At 45.1% G+C, this 18,828-nt stretch overlaps 1 protein-coding gene across 2 annotated transcripts in view; it reads right to left on the minus strand.

Annotated features, from left to right (window-relative positions):
* The window catches only part of chchd3a (coiled-coil-helix-coiled-coil-helix domain containing 3a), a 92,219-nt gene extending 86,868 nt beyond the window's left edge, over positions 1-5,351 (minus strand). For both annotated transcript variants that reach the window (XM_080022079.1, XM_080022078.1), the window contains exons 1-3: positions 5,154-5,351; positions 3,744-3,995; positions 3,137-3,230 (exon numbers count right to left, since the gene is read on the minus strand). In XM_080022079.1, the coding sequence (XP_079878205.1) occupies positions 3,137-3,230; positions 3,744-3,995; positions 5,154-5,234 (427 nt within the window). In that variant the 5' untranslated portion in view covers positions 5,235-5,351. The remainder of the gene's footprint in view (positions 1-3,136; positions 3,231-3,743; positions 3,996-5,153) is intronic.
* Between the last annotated feature and the right edge of the window lie 13,477 nt (positions 5,352-18,828).

The raw sequence follows: 18,828 nt of genomic DNA on the forward strand, positions 1-18,828 counted from the left end.
GGTAGGCGAAACTGCCACACTGGCACCTGAACAGGGACTCTCCGGCATGGGGAAGGGACACAGAAGGGCCGTCCGAAGACGCCCTGGAGCCACCAGTGGGTCAACAGGAGGCCACAGCACCAACACTCTCCCGACTGGCAGCAGCAGCACCCAGGGGGTCCGGCGGAGGACCGGCGGAAAAGCAGACGCAGCAACTACCACATGTATGTGAAAAATAATCTCTTAAATCTTGGCAGATAGCTTCTCCATCCAGCAGCCATCGCCGGGACCATGCAGCAGCCCGGCCACACCTCCAAGCAGCCCCCGCAACAACCAAGCCTGGCTACGCCTCCACCAGCCAACACAGCAGCTCGAGGCCCCACGCTTGAGAAGGGGAGTCTTCATTGTCGCCCTGGAAGAAGGAAGCCAGTGGACCATGCTGCATTCATTTTTCTTCTCTGCTTTGGGGGGGGTGTAGGCTTCGGCCAGGCATTCTCCCTGGCCAGAGTTTGATGTCGGGTATGTGGTGTGGGGATGGTGTGGTCTGAGCAGCCACACCTGACCTGGATCTAGGTAATTGGGGACCCAGGATCAGAGTGGTGCCATACCTGTTTCTCATTGGTTGATGTAATGAGCAACAGTAAAACCCCCATCCCCACACACACTCAGAAGAGAGGAGCCCTGTCATGACCTGTGTCCATCTGCTCCAGGGCTTGTTCTATCAGTCCCCCTCTCAACAATAAACTTGTGTGTTTTCTCCCCCTTCATCTGTCTCTCTGTGCTGGAGGGCCCTGAATACGCCACTTGAGTGGCGTGTTGCAGGCGAAACTGCCAAATCTCCAAAATGTGTTAATTTCTTTTTTTGGGGGGGTGAAATCACTATTATTCATGTTTCAATTATTATGCAGGGATTTTCAAATGTCCTGCCTGGTTTCTCACTGAGCCAGGCACCGCTTAACTGAGGCAGAGGTGGAATTACATCAAATGTTGGTCAAAGATGATTGCCTGCAATCCAAACCTGGATTCAAATCAGAGTTGGTTTTGTCACAAGCAAAGGTTTTGCAAACAATGAAAAACCACATTCTTTGCAGCCAGATCGGATCGGTAGTTGTGCCTATATCCAGTTCATCATTGATATCTTAATCTTGACATCACCATAACTGGCGATACAATACCACCAAAAGATAGCCGATAACCTGAAATACGGTAGCCTTTTGGTAAGTGGCGGGGAGCTTGAGGAGAGTTTAGGCATCAAAGTAAGATGCACAGGTGTACGGCAGTGCTCGCACATAGACACGCACCTCCTCCTCCTCCTCCTCCTCCTAATGAGGCCGGGTGGTTTGTTGTGTGAAACTGCAGAGATGTCCTTTTAATCATCAAAGCCAGCGTGGCGTGGCATAAGTTGGCCTTTTCTAATTACCTTACCGATTGAGCACCATCAAGGATGGAGAGACTCGCCCACACCCTGGATGTCACACTCTAAAGACCCTGCGCCCACGCCCTATCCTCTAGTGTCTAATGAGCAGGTAACATTCTAGTGTCCTCTGTCTGCTGTGTTCAAAGAAGCAGGATGCTTATACAAAAGGAACAATACTAGACCTGAACTTTAGTCAAGACTTGAGAAGAGAAAAGAAAGCATCTAGGTGAGACAGATGCAACCAAAGTGTGCGTACTTGTGTTTTCTAAACTTCCATATGGGTATATCTGTGGTATTAAACTCATCCTAAAGACCAATCGTCACACCTGTTGCAAAGACAGTAGTTGACACAATAAACAATCAATCTTGCAATGTCACTTTTAATGACAAACTTTACTCTGCCACTCCATGTTTATCTTGAAAAGAAAAACTTCAACAAGTGACACATTGCCACATGATTGCCTATATGCCACCCTATTTTTGTCATTGGTGTGTAATTCTTTCAAGCAAACAGCACATTTCAAAGAGAAATCCTTGAATATAAAGCAGCATAAAAAATATGATGACCAATTCATGGACATGCAAATGTCGTTCAAAATTATCATCTTCGACATATTTAGGCAGCAGACAATGTACCAACAATGTTGTGAGTTTAAGTAAAATTACTTATAGTCAAGGCATGCCCTCTCTCCTCTCTTGGCTTCATTTCAAACCAAATATTCTCTTAAATAGATGACAGAATTTTTTTTTTTTTTTTTTTTCAAGTTCCTCAGACTGACCTCAGCATTTCTCTGTTTGATAAATATATTTTATCAAACAGAGAAATGCTGAGGTCAGTCTGAGGAACTTGCCTGCATTTGCCACTACAAGAAAAAAAGGCAACTATGACAGCTTGAGCTACACAATGGTGAGCCTCAACGGAGGGCAACTAATTACAACATCAATTAATTAATGGTATTAAAATAAAAAATAATTAATCATTTCATTAACAGGGAGGTGAAGACAATGAATCACAATATGACCATGGCTGCAGTGAGGTGACTCTGAGAATGAAGACTAATTAGAATCCGCTACAAAAGTTTGAGACAAACAAGCTTAACGGTGGCTTAAAACTAAACACCCACACACTCTGTTAAAATTCAATATATAGCTTAACTTGGACTGAAAGTTCATTACCGCATAACCTCTGCCAACCAATCCAAGTATTAGACATTTGTTTCAAGACCAAGGATAGTTTGTCTGAGAAAATATCTGATGTTTCTTATGACGAGCAACCAAACTGAAGTTTGTCCTTCATCCGTTGATATCATCCCAAAGATTAGCAAGCCATTCCCAGTTTAACTATAGTAAACAGTAAAGGAGAATATTTGACGATTCAGCTGGTTTCAACCTTGTTCTCTCCATTGAAACCTCACTGATGTGGATAGCTAAACAATCCCATTACTATGAGGGCAAATAAGTCCCTCGGGGTATCTTGATCTTTGGCTGGTCTATAGGTCTATAGGCAACTCTAGCCTATAATTGGCCTGGAAATTGAGGTAAACAAAATGCTTTCATTCTCCACCGCCCCACCAATGTGTTCTTGGATGTGTGATTTCAAGTTTAGGAGGCTCTATCCCCTTATCACAAATTCCTACACATGCACTTAACTAATACAGACGACAGCATAAGATGACCAGAACATCCAGTTCATAACACTGCACTTCAGTGAGTGGTTTAGTGTATTGGCACACAACTTACCAGGTGATGCAGCGGGAGGTGGCGCAAATGGAACTGACTCAGGAGCGCCCGAAGGCTCAGGGACACTGGCAGGAGCTACAGGTTCTACTGGGGGCTGGGGAAAAGGTGTAACTGGTTCAGAGAGAACAACAAACTCAGGCGAGGAAGGCGCAGTGATTGGCTCAGGCAGTGAGGACAAAGCTTCCATTGGTGTATGCGGGGGTGACAGGAGTGTGACAGGCTCAATAGCAGGGGAGGAGGAGATGGGTTCTATTTCAGGCAAAGGGGATGCTGTGATGGGTTCAATCATGACAGGTGGATTAGGAGCAATGGGTTCAATTATGGGAGAGGATGGAGCAGGGGTTTTGATCATGGAAGGAGCAGCAATGGGTTCCATTATGGGAGGAGGAGACATCCCAATTACATGGTCAGGCGGGGTAAGCAAAGCTATGGATTCCACAACAACTGGTTCAATAGGAGCATGTGGAGGAGGGGAAGGTGGAGGCAAGGTTGCCGGCTCGACAATAGCAGGAGGAGGTGCCGCGACAGGCTCAAAAGTAGGAGTGAGAGCAGCAGTTGCGGGTGGAGGAGACGGGACCACCATCTCAATGACAGTGGGTGCTGCTACCTGTTCCGTGAGGGAAGGAGCAGGAGCCACTGTCTCAGTGGCAGTTGGAGCTGGTGGAGGAGCTACCGGAGGTGCAATGGGCTCTACCAGAGGAGTGGACAAGGTAGTGACCGGATCAAAGGGGGGAGGAATTGGATGCAGGGGAGGAGAGGGGGCCTGGGTGGGAGGAGATGGTGTGGCAGTATGTGGGTGGGCGTTCGGCCAAGGGCCATCTGCAGGCTCCCGCATGCGATTGATGACATTTTCAGAAAGCTGTGAAAGAGGAGGAGAAGGAGAGAGAGGTTTAAGTGAAGCAACTGGACAGAATCGAACAGAGCATTGTGTTGACCATAAACAAAACTGGCAAATGTCCTGAGGGAACCTTAAAAGTTGTTTATAGTAAGAGCAAATGCATAGTAACAAGAATGGCACTGGAGTGAGAGGGACATTACACAACAAGCGTAAGTTCAAAATACAGGCTGGCTGAACAACCAGGTGCTCAACATAGATCTGGTGATGCCAAATGCAAGGTAATCTTGTCAACTACAGGCTCTAAATCTATGTTTAACTTCAGCAGGAAGTGGTATGAAGGGGCCTCTCAAAGCTCATGATAACAGCAAATAATATAATTATAAATATAATTACAGCGCCCCCATTATAATATAAATGCAAAATAAAAAGCTCAAAAAATAGCCAGGGTCTATTTCCAATGAAGTATGTGTAGAATAAAAACATAAAGTAGAAAATGGAGCAATGTGCAACATGTGGACTTGTGTGTATGTGTGTGTGTGTGTGTGTGTGTGTGTGTGTGTGTGTGTGTGTGTGTACAGTAGGGCAACTAAGTAATAATAGGCGTAATAATGTATAAAGAGTGTTCACTGGGGAATACAATGTACGGTTGGAAGGGGTATTATTCACATATGCTATAATAATAATAATAATAATCTGTACTGATACAATAAATGTGCAACGATGCAGATTGGCTTGTACATGGATATCGATGTAAATATACATGGATATCGATGTAAATATACATGATATAGATGTAAATATACATGGATATAGATGTAAATATACATGATATAGATGTAAATATACATGATATAGATGTAAATATACATGATATAGATGTAAATATACCTGCTATATATTGAGGAACGGATGAACAGGTGAATAGTGTATCGATGAATAGGTGAATCAGTTGTACTTTATTGTACATAGGGCATATTATTGAAGTGCGAGCGGTTCGTCGATAACAAAATGAACGTGTCTCCAATGACTGACATTAGTTAAAATAAATTAATGACGCTGCGTGCTTGTTACGTTCACACCGAGGCGTATTCGCCTCGGACGTGACGTCAGCGTGACGCGCATTCCAACGCGCTCCCTGACGTCGGCGGTACGGGACTTTTGCAGATGGACGCCACTCACCCGTATGCCCTTCACAACCGTGACGGTTTCCCTTTCGTCCGCCTCGAACGAAACGCGGCGTGTGCTGTTGTTCGCGCCCATCGTCTGCGAGAACGGCGAACTTCTAAACGTCAAATAAATGTACTTGCGTGGACTTGGTCTCCCAGCGCGGGTCGGCAGTGACAGCAGAGCACCGGGCCAGTGGCGCGCACACTCGCTTCCTCCTTACCCGGCACGTTTTTTGGGGTTTTTTTTTGTTTTTGTTTTTTCCGATAAACGTGAGTCGTGATTGGATGAACGCGGTGGCGTCGGCACAACGCCGAATCTGATTGGTCAGAACGGTTTGCCGTCGCTCCAGCCCCTGGACGGTGGGAGAGGGCTTTACGACATGTACGTGAATAGAAATGTCTGCGCGGATATGCGCGAGATGTCAGTGCCTTCGCGCAAACTATTTTTGAAGAATAATAATAACGAAAACGCAATAAAAACTGATTGACATTTGGTCCGAGATCTTATAAGGTCTTACATTCTGTCCATACATACGTACTGTTGTATACTGTGCTGTATTATCCCAAACACTACCTCACTCTATTCACATTCACATGCCACTTTAATTCACATGCCACTTTAATTGCACATATCTGTACATACATAGGCATATTCCCTCTATCTATTCCATTTTATTTCATTTTATTTTTATTGTATTTTATTCTATATATTTTTATCTTATTCTATAAGTATTCAACTTACCGTATTACGTTTTCGGAGTCAGTTAGTCGGTCTATTAGAAAGGAATTCTTTACTTTTATTTCTTTTTTTCCTAGGACATATTGTGTGCTATCACCGGGTGCGTTGCATTACATTTCACTGCATATATGTATGAAAGTATGTATATGTATGTGACAAATAAAAAATCTTGAATCTTGAAATGTTTATTATGTTAATTGTTTTCTGAATATGTTTGCCTTTATAATTTTTGTTTTTCTTGTATTTATATATTTTTTTGTTTATATGCGTGTGTGTGTGCGTGCGCGTGTCTGTGTTCTGATTTAGATCATTTCTTTGTTTTATTTCTTCTTGTTTGTTTTGCACGGAGGGCTTTCCCTTTACCATTCCACTGCACCATACCTGTATATGCACTGCATGTGACAAATAAACTGGATGTTGATCTTGAATCTTTCTGTAATATTCTACCCTGAGCTCTTCTGTTTGTGTGTTGCTGTGTTTTCTAATTAGAAAACAGAGTGGCAGAAGAGGTGGGTGTCAGTATTTATTGTGAATAGCATGTTGCACCACAAATATTTTTTTCTTACATGACCAAAGATCATGGAGATAATATAATTGCAAGTTTTTTTCCCCCAATTTTTTCACACGGCAAATGTAAGAAGGCAACGTTGCTTGAAAATCCAAATTAAAACTGGTAATCGTGGGGTTAATTTGTTACAAAATCCCATATTACATTATTTTTTACGCGACCCTTTATTTATTTTCTTATTATATATATATATATATATATATATATATATATATATATATATATATATATATATATATATAATTTATTTTTTTAACCTGGGCTGTCAGCATGCTAGGCATACAACACAGAGTATTTGTATGCTATTGCATCTAGGACAGAGTTAGTCTGCAAGTAGAGTTCAACTTCTCAACCTGCAATGCAGCTCTTTATCAATTCTTTAGTCATGAAGAACAGCTGCAATGACTGTGCTGTGGACAACCTGTGGGATGAGAAGAGCACAGCTTTTTGTTCCGCAGAACCACCACCAATCCCTCTCTTTAGAGAACTATTTACCATGTTTGGGTCTATAAACAACTAATCACTACTCCAAGAGGGGGAGAATCACCATAGGTGAGACAATTTAACATAGAACCAATCAACATGTACACAGAAAACATAAACATCGGACGACAACATGTATTAAAAAAACTGAGTTAATTAAGTCCAGAAAAAATGGAACTACAACTGGTCACGTGGCCTCTTCCTGTCATACTTGGCAGTAAATGAGGGAGGAAGGGAGAGGAATGCAATCAGGAGGGTGCTGGGGTGCGTTCAAAGCAGATGTTGTGGTGTGTGTGTGTGTGTGTGTGTGTGTGTGTGTGTGTGTGTGTGTGTGTGTGTGTGTGTGTGTGTGTGTGTGTGTGTGTGTGTGTGTGTGTGTTCACCGGTGAGTGTACAGGACTTATACCATTTGGTTCTGGTGTATAAGGTTGGTATTATGTTGTGGCGCCCCCAAACAGCAGAAAGGGCCTCGAACCATCTGCCCCGCAAGAAAGCCAGTGGGCCCCCATGCCCACCCACACCCCGCGCAAGAGCAAGGCCCGCCCAACCACAGCCGACCAGACGCCCCACCTGGCCACTGGCCCGAAACCCATCCACGTAGCAGAGTAACAGTGCAACCAGATCAACGCAGGGGCGCAGCAGGCCGTAGAGCAGCCACACTGATTGCCCCCTCCCCCCCCCCCGGATCCAACCACAACCAACCATAGCACCCCTACCTCCCGTATCTGGAGGCACCCAACCTACAGTGACCAGCCACGGGTGCAGAGCGGCCCGCCATGCGCCGCCGCCATGACGGGCAGCTCCGCATCCCCATCAGGCCCCTGGTCAGCCCCCAGCCGCCGAGCATGCAGACCACAGAACAGAGGGCGGGGGACGGCCTCCCACCCACAGCCCGCACCCAGGCCGAAGGAGGCCACATGGTGAGCCCCGTGCCGAGCACACCCGGCCAGGATCAGGCCAGGTCACGGGACCAGACGGATTGCTTAACCAGCCGCAGCACGACAGGCCACCCACCCCCCCCCTCTCCCACGGGGCGCAGAAGGCCACGTAAGCCCCACCACACGCCCACGAGTGGGCGACCCCAGCAGCGCGTTGACCTGCCGACCATGGAGGCCAAGACCCGAACCCGCAACCTGCACCCCCCGCCCACAATCGAGCCCCAAACGAGCAACCACGCCTCAAACCAACACATGGGCGCCAGCCGCAGGGCACCCAACCATCCGCAGAGCCCCGACCAGACCAGGAGGATCCCCACGTACCCCAAAACCCGACAACCCGGCAACGACATTCCCCCGACTTCGGAAGATTCAAGTATCAATGTTATAATGTTATGTCAAAGATTGAAGTAGCCAATATTTCACTCAATATTTCACCTTGTTTTTGGATATTACCAATATTTTTTTCCATTGAGATGTATTATATTAATAAATGTAACCATTGGGATGTGGTAAGTTTATGTCTGTTTTTCCCATTGAGTAATATTATTTTCTTGGCAATTGTTTAGGCGATCAAAATGGGTTGGTGGTGTTTGAGTGGTGGGTCAACTGAGGAGGGGTCACTGACGAGACATACACTCGGGAAGACTGGAATGCTGTAACCCCGGAGGGTTGATAGCATCTTGTTGATGTTGGTCCAGAATGCTAGGATAGGTGGGCAGAGCCAGATGGCATGAAAGTAGTCATCTCAGGAATTCAGTGAACAGTGAGAGCAAACGTCTTTATCCACAAACCCATTTTGAACAGTTTGTGTTCTGTGATATGAGCTCTGTGCAGAATCTTATTGGATGAGTTGCATTTTGGAACTGCGGGTCATAGAAAAGGTGTTGTTGCAAATAAGCTTCCACGGATTGATATCGGTGGAAACAGCACTGTCTCTTTCCCATTCCCTGGTAGGTAGTGTGGAAGAAATTCTTCTGCAATGATTAGTGAGGTTAATCTGCCCGCTACAAGAAAACAAAACTGAGAATATTCAAGATTATTTATTCTGCAGAATAAAGAGAACGGTTCAGTACTGCTCCAAAGCAGTGTTCAGACCAGTCTAATCTTATTTCTGATCAAGAGGGCTTTGTACAACAACAGAGGGTGTGGCTTGGGTCAGAAGTCATTCAAGTCTTTGTCCCTCAACTGTCTCACTGGATGCCAACCTCAAATAGTAAATTCACAGAAATTACCTGGCAGACGTGGATTCTAATCCCTTACAATGCACCTCCAGGCTCCCCTGTGGTTATTCTTCATCTCCTTACAAGGTAAACAGGACCAAATGTGTTCTTGTTCTTCCATGTTAGAATTGACATTGCAGAGAGAAAGAATATTTTTCTCTACATAGAGTTGGGGGGTTCCTGGGAAAACAGAGACAATGTTTAAAAAAAAAAACTCCCCCCCGGAGGTAGAGGCCTTTTGTCCTCATTCAATATAAATGATCGTAAGCATTTTTCTCCCACAGCAGAGATAATGTGTCATCTGTTTTTAATAAAAATTTGTATATTCTGGAAAATAGATCTTTTAAATTATCAATATGATCAACATGTTCAATCATCGTAGGTGGTTGTAGGATGTTGTTAGTCAATTTGATTTTAACTTTTAGAGACTGCTGTAGTTGTTGGAATTGAAGGAAGCTGTGGCCGCTGATATTTTACCTTTGGGTTAATGTTGGGAAGGTTATAAGTGAATTGTTTTCAAAGATGTGTTCCAGATGAGTAATTCCTTGTCTTTTTCAAGACCTGAAGATTACTGGTCTGTTTTTAACCAGAAAATCCAGGTTGTGCAATGGGGTGAATTGGGGTGAATTTGAGTGTAACCACTGAGTTTGAGGAATCTCCAACAGGCTGACAGAGTTTTTGCGATGAATGGGTTTCCTTATTGATTCAGTAAGAAATGGGAGATCAGATATTGATAACTCCTAACATTCTGTTTGTTCAATGTCTCGCCATCCATGGCCCAGTTGTTGCTCTGGTTGTAACCATTTAATGATAAATTGAAGATGGTTCACTAGATAGTAGTATCTGAACTTTGGGGCTGCTAGGCCTCCACAGTCTTTGTTTTCTGTAGTGTTGCTAGTTAAATTCTCAGTTTCTTATATTTCCAATAAGATTTATTGATTATTGAGGCTAGAGAATTAAACCAATGTACTGTTGGTTAGAATGGGGTCATTGAAAAAATATAGTTTATTTTTGCTAATATTCATTTTCACTGCTGCTATCCTACCAATTAGTGAGATGGGTAGGCTGTTCCATCAAATGAGGTCTTCTTCAATGGATTTGAGCAATGGAGTAAAGTTAAGGGTAAACAAATCTGAAAAATTGGTAGAGATATCAATATCAATTTATCTAATGTTGCCCATTGTGATGGTTAAGGGAAGTTTCTGGGTTAAAGCATTCCAGTCCTCCTCACTGAGTGGTAAGACTATGGTTTTAGTCCAATTTATTGAATGGTCTGAGATAGCTGAGAATTTAAATATAAGATTGAAAACTTTCGGCAGGGATGATATTGGGTTCCATAAGTACAACAAATTTGTGTACAGATTTTGTGAACAGGAGTTTCCTATTTATATGCTAACGATATTACTGTTTTGACGGATGGCCGCCGCAATGGGTTCAATAGAGATGGCGAATAGTAAAGGGGAGAGCGCACTTCCTTGTCTTATGCAGCATTGTAGAATGAAATGCTGTGAAGTGTAACAGTTAGGGATGACAGAAGCAGATGGGGAGTTGTACAGGATTCTGATCCATTGAATGAGTGACTCTCCAGAGCCAAATTTGTTGAGGGTTGGAAGGAGATAAGTTCAATTAACTCTGTCAAATGCTTTTTCGGCATCTAAAGAGGCAATAACAGTATTTAGGTTGTTCTTTTGAGACGTGCTGATCAGACTGAAGAAATGGCTCATATTGCCAGATAACCTTTAACAAAGCCTGTTTGGTCGCAATTAATTATGCTTATGGGTCTATAACTGGAGGTGAGGGTTGGGTCCTTATTGGGTTTGAGCAGTAATAGGAATAATAGGAGCAGTATTCATGTGTGGTGGAGGTTGACTTACTCTCTGTAACCATTCTGATGTACTTGACCCTTTACAAGAAACAGACGCCGCAGGGTAAAGGGCAGCACACTGAGGCGGCACTCCTGGAGGATGCCGCAGAGTGCCCAGCCTGCGCCTAGCTTTCCCTGGCAACCGTCGGGAAATGAGCGCCACACTGGCACAAAGAGGGCGGCGACAAAGGGTCTATTTCAAAGGTTGAGCCCACTTCCCCGGCTAGCGTTAGCACAGGAGCTGGCCCCATTCGCGTCACCCCTCCTTCTAGCGATTGACTGGCCCCCATACCCGCGGCGGTTTTCCTTCCCAACGTACAGTATATAACGGAGGAACTGCAGAAGGGGATATCCCTTAGGGCCCGCACGGAGTTGTTGTACTCAGACGAGTCTGACGATGGAGAGATTCTTCCCAGCTTCCAGGCCATCTCCAGCCTGTCCTCGGCTCTGGCCTTGACTAGGCTACTGGAGGCCGAGCTCGTTGAGGTGTCCCAGCGAGGCGGCCAAAAAGATGGGCCTCCCCACCATGGCTGAACTGGACACGAAGGTGTCCATGCTGGACAGGGAGTTCTACTTGGGAGCCCCCCACCGAAGCACTCCATCTATCCCTCTGTTCTGCGGGGTGCACACAGAGTTGGTGAAAGGCTGGGCTAACCCCTTATCTGCGCAGGCACCAGTGAGGGGTTTGATGCCTACAGTTACATGGACCTGGCCCAGGAGCTGGGCTACCTGTCCTTCCTTCCAGTGGAAGGGCACGTCGCCGGCTGTCTTGTCATCAGCTTGGGGAAGACGCCCACCCTACTCACCAAGGTGGCCAAACAGCTAGCGTAGCTGGCCCTGTTTCAGTGCTACCAGGCCAAGCTGCATGTGAAGCTGGTCAGCTAAGCCACAGTGAAGGAGGAGACACTGGTGGAGATACCGAAGGCCAGAGGCCTCTCCCTGCTCCTCACTTGCTGTCCAGCTTAGGCTACCAGTCGTAGCATGGGTGCTAGCGGAGAGCATTTCGCCCTGTGGATTAGGTAACAACCCTGATCGCAGTGCTCTCAGGACCGTTCCCAGTCGCTGCAGAAGCACCGTTTGAGTCCAATCACATATTCGACAAAAAAACTTGGCTCCACAAGACTCATAAACCCATCATATCCCATTATGTCATGCTATACTAGGCCAGTTTCTATCTGAAGGCAACAATTGGCAATGAGCGGGTACACTCCCGACCCACAGGGTGCCTGGGCTTGTAGCGTGTGCATAACAGACTTGTGGGTCTGCAGAATAAGCTGTCACACAACCTGGTGTACACCAGGCTGGCGCTACTGCAATGTGCAATGGCCTGACGAGCATGCATGATGAACCAATGGGTCCTAAGGACTGTGACCAAGGGCTACATCATCCTATTCAGCCATCCTGCCCCAAACTTCAGGGGAGAAGTCGAGTGTGTAGTCCGGACAATCAGACAGAGGTTCTCGCAAGAGGGATAAACTCCCAGCTAGAAAAGGGGGCATTGCCGAGTGTCCCAACAGAGAGAGGAAACTTTTTTGAATTTTTTTAATGGATCTTAAAGATCCCCCTGGTCAACCCCCTGGTACAGAACATATCTGTGCTTTGCCTTCCAGGGGAAAACCTACAAATTCCATACACTCAATCCTTAGCTTCTCGGGTGTAGCTCAGGAGGTTGAGCTGGTCGTCTAGTAATCTAAAGGTTGCTGGTTCAATCCCAGGCTCCTCCTGCTAGCATGCTGTAGTGTCCTTGAGCAAGACACTTAACCCCTCAGTGCTCCTGATGGCTGCGTCCGTCGGTGTTTGAATAATTGTAAGTCGCTTTGGATAAAAGCGTCTGCTAAATGACGAAATGTAATGTAATGTAAGGCATGAGATAGACTCGGTTTCAATGATGGACTGTATCACTCCAGCCAGAGTTCAGGCCATCAAGTCATGCGCATCACTGTTTGGACCCAGACGGTAAGTGACATCACTCTTTTGCCAGAAACTGCTGGGCGTGATGGCATCAGCAGCTGTGGCATTGCCCCTCGGCATGATGTGGACCAGGGAGCTATTTGTATTCACCCAGTAAAGGACAGACACCACAAAATAATGGCATTGTCGGGCAAAGGGTCACATAAATGTGTAAGAGCTGCCCACAGCATTATCAGCTTTTCAACACTTCCTACCAGCCCTCAAGGGCCGACATGTTCCGGTCATGTCAGCAACACGTCAACAATAGTGTGGTGTGGGGATGGTGTGGTTTGAGCAGCCACACCTGACCTGGATCTAGGGAATGGGTGGATCCAGTATCAGAGTCGCAACAAACCTGTTGCTCATTGGTTGGTCTAACAAGCAAAAAAAACCCCACCCCACACACACTCAGGAGAGGAGACCTTGTCATGACACATGTCCATCTGCTCCTGGGCTTATTCCAACTAGCCCAGTCTCTACAATAAACTGCTGTCTACAACCCGTCGTCTGTGTCTCTGTGCCGGAGGACCCTGAAAACGCCATTTGGGTGGTGCCTGGCAGGCAAAACTGCCACAAATAGCAGACGTCAATCGCCAGGCCTGTGTCCAGTCCCTCCCCCTGTACCATATGGCGAACCGCTTACTACTGTATGTGGAGCGGAACATCTTCTCCCTCCTGGTGGTCCACATCCCTGGCATACTCAACCATGGAGCAGACCTATTATCCAGGGGTAATCCCTGGTTAGCGGACCCTGACCCAGAGACTTCACCCCCAGGTGGTGGCGGAGATCTGGAGACAGTTGGTCGGATGGAGGTGGACCTGTTTGCGTCTTGAGAGACAACATAGTGTCTGTTATAGTTCTCTCTGGGGGGGGCATAGATGCGGTTGCCCACTTGTGGCTGGAGGCGCCGCTCTATGCTTTTCCCCCTGTGGCACTCATCCAGCCATTGCTGAGAGTGCGGGAAGACAACCTGTCACTGCAGCTGGTGGCCCAGCCACCGCCAATCTGAGCGACATAAGTGTGAGTCCCTCGTGGGATTTTCCCCTCTGATGAGTCCTACTCACGCAGGCACACAGAACAATATGTCACTCACGCGCCTCCCTGCCTGATACCTGAGAGGGAGAAGCTCCTAGAATCAGGCTTGTCAGATGCAGTGGTCGCCACTACACATTGCGCCAGGGATCCGTCGACATGCTTCCAGTATATACTGAGGTGGTGTATTTTTTCCCAGTGGTGCAAACAATGGGGACACACCCACTCCGACTGCCCTGTAGGAGCAATATTGTAGTTCCTACAGGGACTATTCGTGGATGGAAAAGCTGCCTCTTCACTTGAAGTCTATCTGGCAGCACTCTTAGCATGTTGTAGGCTAAAGTGGTCACGCGTCCTAACACATCTTTCACTCCGAAGGTTGTTACCGAACCTGTTTCGGAGTCAGGTCATTGAGTTGGTGGCCTTCTCCCCACAGCCTTTTGAGTCAGCAGGGGAGTGTCCTCCTCTTGGGCCCTGTTTTACGAGGTCTGCGCAGCCACATGCCATGTTTGATGCACAGATTTGAGTATGCAGGTGCTGCAGAAAGTATCCCACAAGCATTTTCCTCACACATCCGTTGGCATGTCTGGGACAGACACTTCAGTGGGGGGTACCCTATTATGTGGACCTCCCTGGGGCGATCACCATAATGTCTTGTGATGGTATACGGCCCCATTAGTAATAGATCACAGTCCCTGTGAAGCAAATGTCTAGGTGAGGGAATGTCTAGGTTGTGAAAGCAACCATTGTTCCCTGAGAAGGGACCAGATCTATTACTGCACTGCAGTACAGTGCCCCTCCGAGACGCTCACCAGCGAAAAGAGGAAGAGGGGAAGGTAGACTGCGCTTATATGCCCCTGCGTCATTACTTCTATGCGGCATGAATGCAGAGTCTTCGATTGGATTACATGATCTGTCGATCAGTCCCATGAGTAATGGGTCTGGTCCCTTCTCAGGACCTAGACATTTTCATTTTGGTGGCGGGGTCCACCTTTTCCCAGCAAGAATGCGCTGATCAGGCGCATGCAAGAAGTCAAAGTGCAGCCATGATGAATATTACACAACAATCACAAAAGAACAGCACCCTTAGGTTAAAGAATACACCCACCTCCTCCTCAAGTGACCAAGTAGAAACAAAACAAATCAATCGGTCAGAAGAAGGCATACTTTGTGTAATCCTGTACACAATTTGACATGACTATGCATTGTTCATGTTCTGTCTGATGGTCACGGAGGCAAAGATGTAATGAATAAATCACCAACGAGCTTGTTTCATCATAGAAGTTTAGAGTAAAGAAGCTGGAGGATTGAAACATAAACTTTTGGTACATGAGTTACTGTATGTATTTTTTTTCCTCCTTTTTTGCATCCAGTTTAGATGAGACAGTTAATACATTTTTTTTTTTTTTTTTTTCGAAATGCTAATAAATATTGGAGGACATGAAGCACATGGTGAGGAGGGGGAGGAAATGGAGCGGGAAAATGAAAAAGAGGAATTCATCTTTGCCTTGCAATGAGAAGAAGAGAGGAGAAGACCTGGAAAGAATAATGGTTTTACACAAAACAAAAATAACTGACTTTGGACACAATAATGTCTAGTGGATGTCAATGAGTTGATAAACCCCATGTAACAGGACCTGATGAGATGACCGATGACATTGCATGCCAAACTGACTATACCCCAAAACCACATTTTTTATGCTTTTCTACCCTACCCAAATGGTTTAAGTAGCGTTGGGGTCTTGTTTGCAAGTAATGGGATAGGGTAAGAGAGTTGAGGAAGGGATCTTGACGCGCAAGGTTGATTTCCCCTCTCAAGTTGGAACAGTGAAAATTACAAAAAAGGACTTTCATTGACAAGACATAAAACACCGAAACATTGTGAGCGTCTGGCATAACTGAGATTGGGTTTATGTACTAAAATGGGACAATGTGGCGTGTGTGTGGATGTCTGTGCATGTGCAACATTAAACAAGACAAAACACAACAACGGCTGGGACTGAACTGAACCCAACAGTCCGACCACGGACACAATCAAGCAGACCTAACAGTTCTTTAATGGCTCTCTGGCAGAAGACAGGGCAAAAGACAGACGAGGAGGTCAAACAAGGAAATCAGTCACTACACCTTACAATCCGAAAGGGGCAGGCGGAGGTGTGAGTCCAGAATCCAGAAGGCGGGAACACGCTCAGGGCCAGGCACACTGGAAAGCTGGGTGGAAGATACAAGACAATCAGACACCGCGAGAGTGAATGGGGCCGGTATATATTGACAGGCCTAGACCGACATGTTATCACAATGCTATGATGTCCCGGTACTGACCAGGGGGACGGGGCAGAACTGTAGCGAAGACCAAATCCGAAATGGCAGGAGAAATAAACAGGATAAGTGACAGAATAACACACGGCACCAAGTTGTGACACATGTTGATATTTGCATGTTTCATTATCTATTTTTCCTACAATAATAGGTATTCAAATAAGTCTAATGAGTCAGAATTGATAACTCCACTAAACAATGCCGACCCGTTGGTCTCCTGGGAACAGCAGGCTGTAAAAAGCAGGGTTGTTGTTTATGACAGCATTGTAATGAATATGAATACTGCTACAGTAACACTGACTCCCAGAACAATTGCTTCTTCCTGGTGTATTCCCGAATATGAATTTGTTTTTTTCTCAAAAAGTGTGTGCCTCTGGGTTGTAATGCAGAGTGTATTTACATGACTAAAGAGCTTATTTTGTCTAAAAATTGCAAATTGTATTTTAAAAAAGGCTCGATAAATAATAATAAATTTAGCTGCAGGCAGCAATACACAGGGTCCAGGTTAGTTGTGTTGGTTACGAATTGCAGTTTTCACAGTTCCCATGAAACGTGTGTGATGTTATGCCCAGTGCTTCTTTATTATATTCGACTTTCAGCTTCTCTTTGACATCTGGAACACAAATACACACAAACAATACAATCATTTCTTAACACAACTAATAACACAATTATTTCTAAACTCAACAAAAACATCTCTTGAAGTAAAAAGAGCCACAACCTCGACATGTATAACAAATTGGGTGATGTCACAAAAAGCCCGCTCCACAAACAAATCAAGGTACGCCAAAGTTCTGCTTACTTACCATAAATTTTCATTGCTTTAGCCTGGAAGTAGTTAGGTGCGTATTACAGTTTTCCGAGTTTCATTAATGATAGTATCAGACTCCACAAATTCAGCTTGATTTTGTCGTGGCCGACAAATTTCCAGTGTCGGGCCTGAATGTGAACGTCAGGAACGATGTTCCGACATCCCTACCCTGTCTAGTGCAAGCTTAAATTCACTTCACCTTCTGTTGCCGCTGCACGGTATCAGACGGCCACATGTTGTAATGATCCATCATTTGAGTAATTTCGCCAAGTGTCGCGTTCCGCCATCTTTGTTAACACTCACTCCCATGCACGGACAAGTAACGTAAAACACTGTGCTGTAATTTATTGGCCTCAGCAGTATATTATATAGTTAGTTCCTACAATATAATTCAAATATATCAGCATGTTTCATTATTTATTTTCCTTTTTTTTTTTTTTAATCATACAGTGTTAGGAACGTCGCAGAATTAAAGAGTTAAAACCGAGAACATTGTTGTCGTGGTTTTGTTATACTGTACTGTAGTTATTCTGCACCTCATGCTCTCTCTCTAGCTCTCTCTGTCACTCTTCAGATCGTCATTTTATCCACATAATTTAAATGTAATCATTGCATTTACAGGAATGTTTTCATCACTAAATCGCCGGGCCACTGTTGTGTGCACTGAGCAGTGCCACACACACACACACACACACACACACACACACACACACACACACACACACACACACACACACACACACACACACACACACACACACACACACACACACACACACTACTGTGTACTAAGATTTGTCACCTTGTGTTTTTAACAATAGGAGAGATCCGCTCATCATCTTCCAACATGATAAGAATAATCGCAGCAATATGCCTGTGGTAGGCACGGCACTGAGCCTCTCAAAACAAATATATGCCTTTGTTGAGGGTTTTTACAGAGGGTTCTAAGGTTGGTCCGCATGGTCATGCTGGGTATGATTTTGTTCTCTGTGTTTGGGGTTTTACAGCCTCATACATCCAGAATGCGAGTTAATATCACCCGGAGCGAGAGGCACTCAATAAGAATAACAGAAATCATTCCCCTTCATTCAGTCAAGCAGTGATCTCAGCGGCTCTCCAGATCCTGAAAGACTGAAATCTACGGAAAGGTATTGCATTAATTCGGGGAAAACTTGATTCAGCCGTTTTTCACGTGATAAGCATCACGTTATAATGGACATTCATCCGGAACTCCCAAGGGACAGGGGCTGATCACTTCCCCGGAATCCGGTGCTGCTTCACGAACAGCCTCAGCCCTGAGAGTTGGTCACTGTTTCAGTGGCATCCACAAATTACATAACTCAGTTTTCAAAGTTCAATAGCTTTTTTTTTTTTCATATGAATGAGAACACTCAAACTAAGTCTATACAGTATGCTTCTGATATCGAATCTACATGTTGCACAGCCTTTTAATTTCAAACAAAAAGCTGCTCCTGGATCTAGTCATTGGCCTTTGGCCTTTTGATTTCAAAATAAAGGTCTTTAAACTTTTATTTTCAAATGAAAAGGCTGAGCAACTTATAGTGTATGTCCTATTATTATAAGTCTAAGCTTTATTGAATTGGGAACATTCAAAATTTCAAGAGAAAAGTCAATCTCGAAGATTTCTTTGTGAATAGTGTCAAACCCATGCACACCGAAAGACTGTAGAGGTTGTACAATAGGTGTTCAAAGCAAAAGAGCTAAGACTGTACATTTGATCCATTATGGACCACAACCTGGAC

Source organism: Zeus faber, assembly GCF_960531495.2.
Source record: "Zeus faber genome assembly, chromosome: 21".
NCBI classification, from domain to species: domain Eukaryota; kingdom Metazoa; phylum Chordata; class Actinopteri; order Zeiformes; family Zeidae; genus Zeus; species Zeus faber.